The following is a 2,783-nucleotide window of genomic DNA, read 5'->3' on the forward strand; positions in this document are numbered from 1 at the left end:
CCATTGACAGGTTGAAATTAAGTCAACTTTTGCTAAATGCTGTTGAAGCTGATCCTAACATTACGCTTTGCTTTCAACACAAGCTCATTCGTGCTGATCTCAAGAAGCAGTCACTTACATTTCAAGCCCCCGAGGGAGAGAAAGAACTGACGGTTGGGTTCACATTTGGGTGTGATGGCGCTTTTTCAACAGTTAGGCGTCAAATGATGAGATCTGGCGATCGATTCAATTACACACAAGAGTACATTGAGCATGGTTATAAAGAGCTACACATGCCACCTAAAGCTGAAGGAGAATATGCAATGCCTCCTAATTACCTCCATATATGGCCACGTCAGGAATTCATGATGATAGCATTGCCTAATCAAGATAAGAGCTTCACTCTCACTCTTTTTATGCCTTTTGAAATGTTTGATAATATAAAAACCAAGGAAAATCTTCTGTCTGTTTTTATGAAGCACTTTCCTGATTCTATAAAAAAAATAGGCGAAGCTAGGCTAGTGGAGGATTACTTCAAGAATCCAACAGGATCTCTGATGTCCATCAAGTGTGACCCCTACTATCTTGATTGTTCCACTGTTCTATTGGGAGATGCTGCTCATGCAGTAGTTCCATTTTATGGACAGGGCATGAATGCTGGTATGGAGGACTGTCTTGTTTTCGATGAGTGTCTTGAAAAAGTAATAACAAGTGGAGGAGTGGGTGATCTTGAAGCTGCAGCTAAAGCTTATTCTAATGCCAGGTGGAGGGATGGGCATGCAATAGCACAGCTTTCAAAGGAAAATTATGATGAAATGAGATCACACGTTACAAGTCGTCTTTTTCTTTTAGAGAAAAAAATCAATAACGCTCTCCACAGGAAATTTCAAAATTCTTTTATTCCTCTTTATACCATGGTTACATTTACAAGAATGGGCTATCATGATGTGATAGAGAAGAACAACAGGCAGAAGAATATAGTTAAAATCATTACGATTGCTATATTCATATTTGTTGTGCTGATTTTTATATTTCTTTTTGCTTTGCTATTCTCACTGATGAAATAAGAAACTGTTTATGCTTCAATGACATTAGGTTATTGCTCTTTATTAATGATTTTGTATTCATTTTTAGATGTAGAATATTAATTTTTGAATAGATCAATTTTTGAATAATTTATTAATTATAAGGTAACAAGAATAGCAATATTTTAAATAACAAATTAGTAAACTACACTAAATCTGAAAAAGACAGATTCACATTACAGGCAACAAATTAAAATAATAGCCTGTACATCTATAAATCTTGTTCAGAATAAAAAACTGTTTCATAATTAATATCAAGCATTGACTTGTTAAAGTCAGGTAGCAATAGCTCTGCAATACTGTTGTGTCCACTGTCAATGGCATGCTCTAAAGCAGTCCATCCTTCATCATCTATTATGCCGATTGTTGGGTTATACATTAACAAAAGCTCAACCACTTTATAATGGCCACCCATACAAGCTAACATTAAAGCTGTCATTCCTTCATTATCTTGAATATTTATGCCTGGGTCATTACGAAGCAAATGTTCAACAACACTACGATGTCCTTTATCACAAGCAATCATTAAAGAAGTTTGTCCGTCATTGTTTTGTAGATTTAAATCTGGATCTTTGCTTAGCAATAAGTCAGTAGTTTTAATGTCCCCATTAAAACTAGCAAACATTAGTGCAGATGCCCCGTCACCATTTTGAATGTTAACGTTAGGGTTTTTACTAAGTAAGAGTTCAGCAACTTCACAATGATTTGCAGAGCAGCAAGCTATTAAAGCAGTCATTCCTTCTTCATTTTGAATATCCAGTTGAGGATCTTTGTCTAATAATAATTCCACTACAAGGTAAAGTCCATATAGGCATGCACACATTAAAGCAGTCATCCCTACATTGTTATGAATGTTGAGATTAGCGTTATTGTCAAGTAGAAGTTCAATCATTTTGTGCTGTTCTTCTTCACAGGCAATTATTAGTGCTGTATTACCCTGCTGATTCTGGGCATTGATATCTGAAGTCCTGTCCAATAAAATTTGGAATATTTCATATTGTCCTGAACGCACAGCTACCATCAAAAAGGTTTCCCCTTTATCATTTCTATAATTTGTATTACAATTTCCATGATCAAGGAGATACTTGATTACATTAATCTTGCCTTGTTTGATATTTTCTAATAATTGGTCCTCTCTTGTCGTATGACCATAATCATCTTCTAAATGATTCCTCCTTTCAATTAATTGTACGCGTGGGTTCTCTTCTCTGGCATCCAAAATGCTCATTGCAGAGATCTTGTCTTTATTTATTATGACTATAGGAGTGTCATCTATAAATACTCCATCTATGTTAAAATTACCTCCAAGCAATTCCTGTTCGATTTCAAAAATTGCCTGCATTTGTGAATGTGGAACAAGGAAGTAACAGACAAATGAGTTGTGGTTATGTGCCGAAACTTTGAGGAAATTTAGAGAATGCACTGCAGTAGATAAACTAGGTAAGCTCACAAACTTTAAAAAAACTGATAGAAACATAGAGCCCCAATTCTTGCCAAAAATGATTTTTAATATTGAAAAACCTTTGTGCAATTGCAAATTTTGCACTGTTTCTTTTTCTGTAGCCACAGCAAGCTCTGCCAAAGTAGTTGTATCTTTAAATTTAGTCAGTTTAGAAGAGTAAGACTCAACAAGATTCTGAAAATCATGATTATCAATAACAGCTCCACTTCTAATGAAAATTTTGACATTAAGGCATGAGTAATAAGGTTGTAGTTGTT

The 2,783-nt window shown here is 35.0% G+C and overlaps 1 protein-coding gene and 1 pseudogene across 1 annotated transcript; one reads left to right on the top strand and one right to left on the bottom strand.

Moving 5' to 3' along the window:
• Nucleotides 1-5: 5 nt before the first annotated feature.
• Nucleotides 6-1,134, top strand: LOC100635169 (kynurenine 3-monooxygenase pseudogene; annotated as a pseudogene).
• A 57-nt stretch (nt 1,135-1,191) lies between these two features.
• On the bottom strand, nt 1,192-2,773 carry LOC105315696 (ankyrin repeat domain-containing protein 17-like). Its single transcript, XM_011410424.2, has one exon. It carries the CDS (start codon nt 2,539-2,541, stop codon nt 1,276-1,278), a length of 1,266 nt encoding a protein of 421 aa, XP_011408726.2. The 5' UTR covers nt 2,542-2,773; the 3' UTR covers nt 1,192-1,275.
• Between the last annotated feature and the right edge of the window lie 10 nt (nt 2,774-2,783).

The sequence above is a fragment of the Amphimedon queenslandica genome, unplaced genomic scaffold (genome assembly GCF_000090795.2).
Source record: "Amphimedon queenslandica unplaced genomic scaffold, v1.1 AMPQUscaffold_8756_Cont19304, whole genome shotgun sequence".
Classification (NCBI taxonomy): domain Eukaryota; kingdom Metazoa; phylum Porifera; class Demospongiae; order Haplosclerida; family Niphatidae; genus Amphimedon; species Amphimedon queenslandica.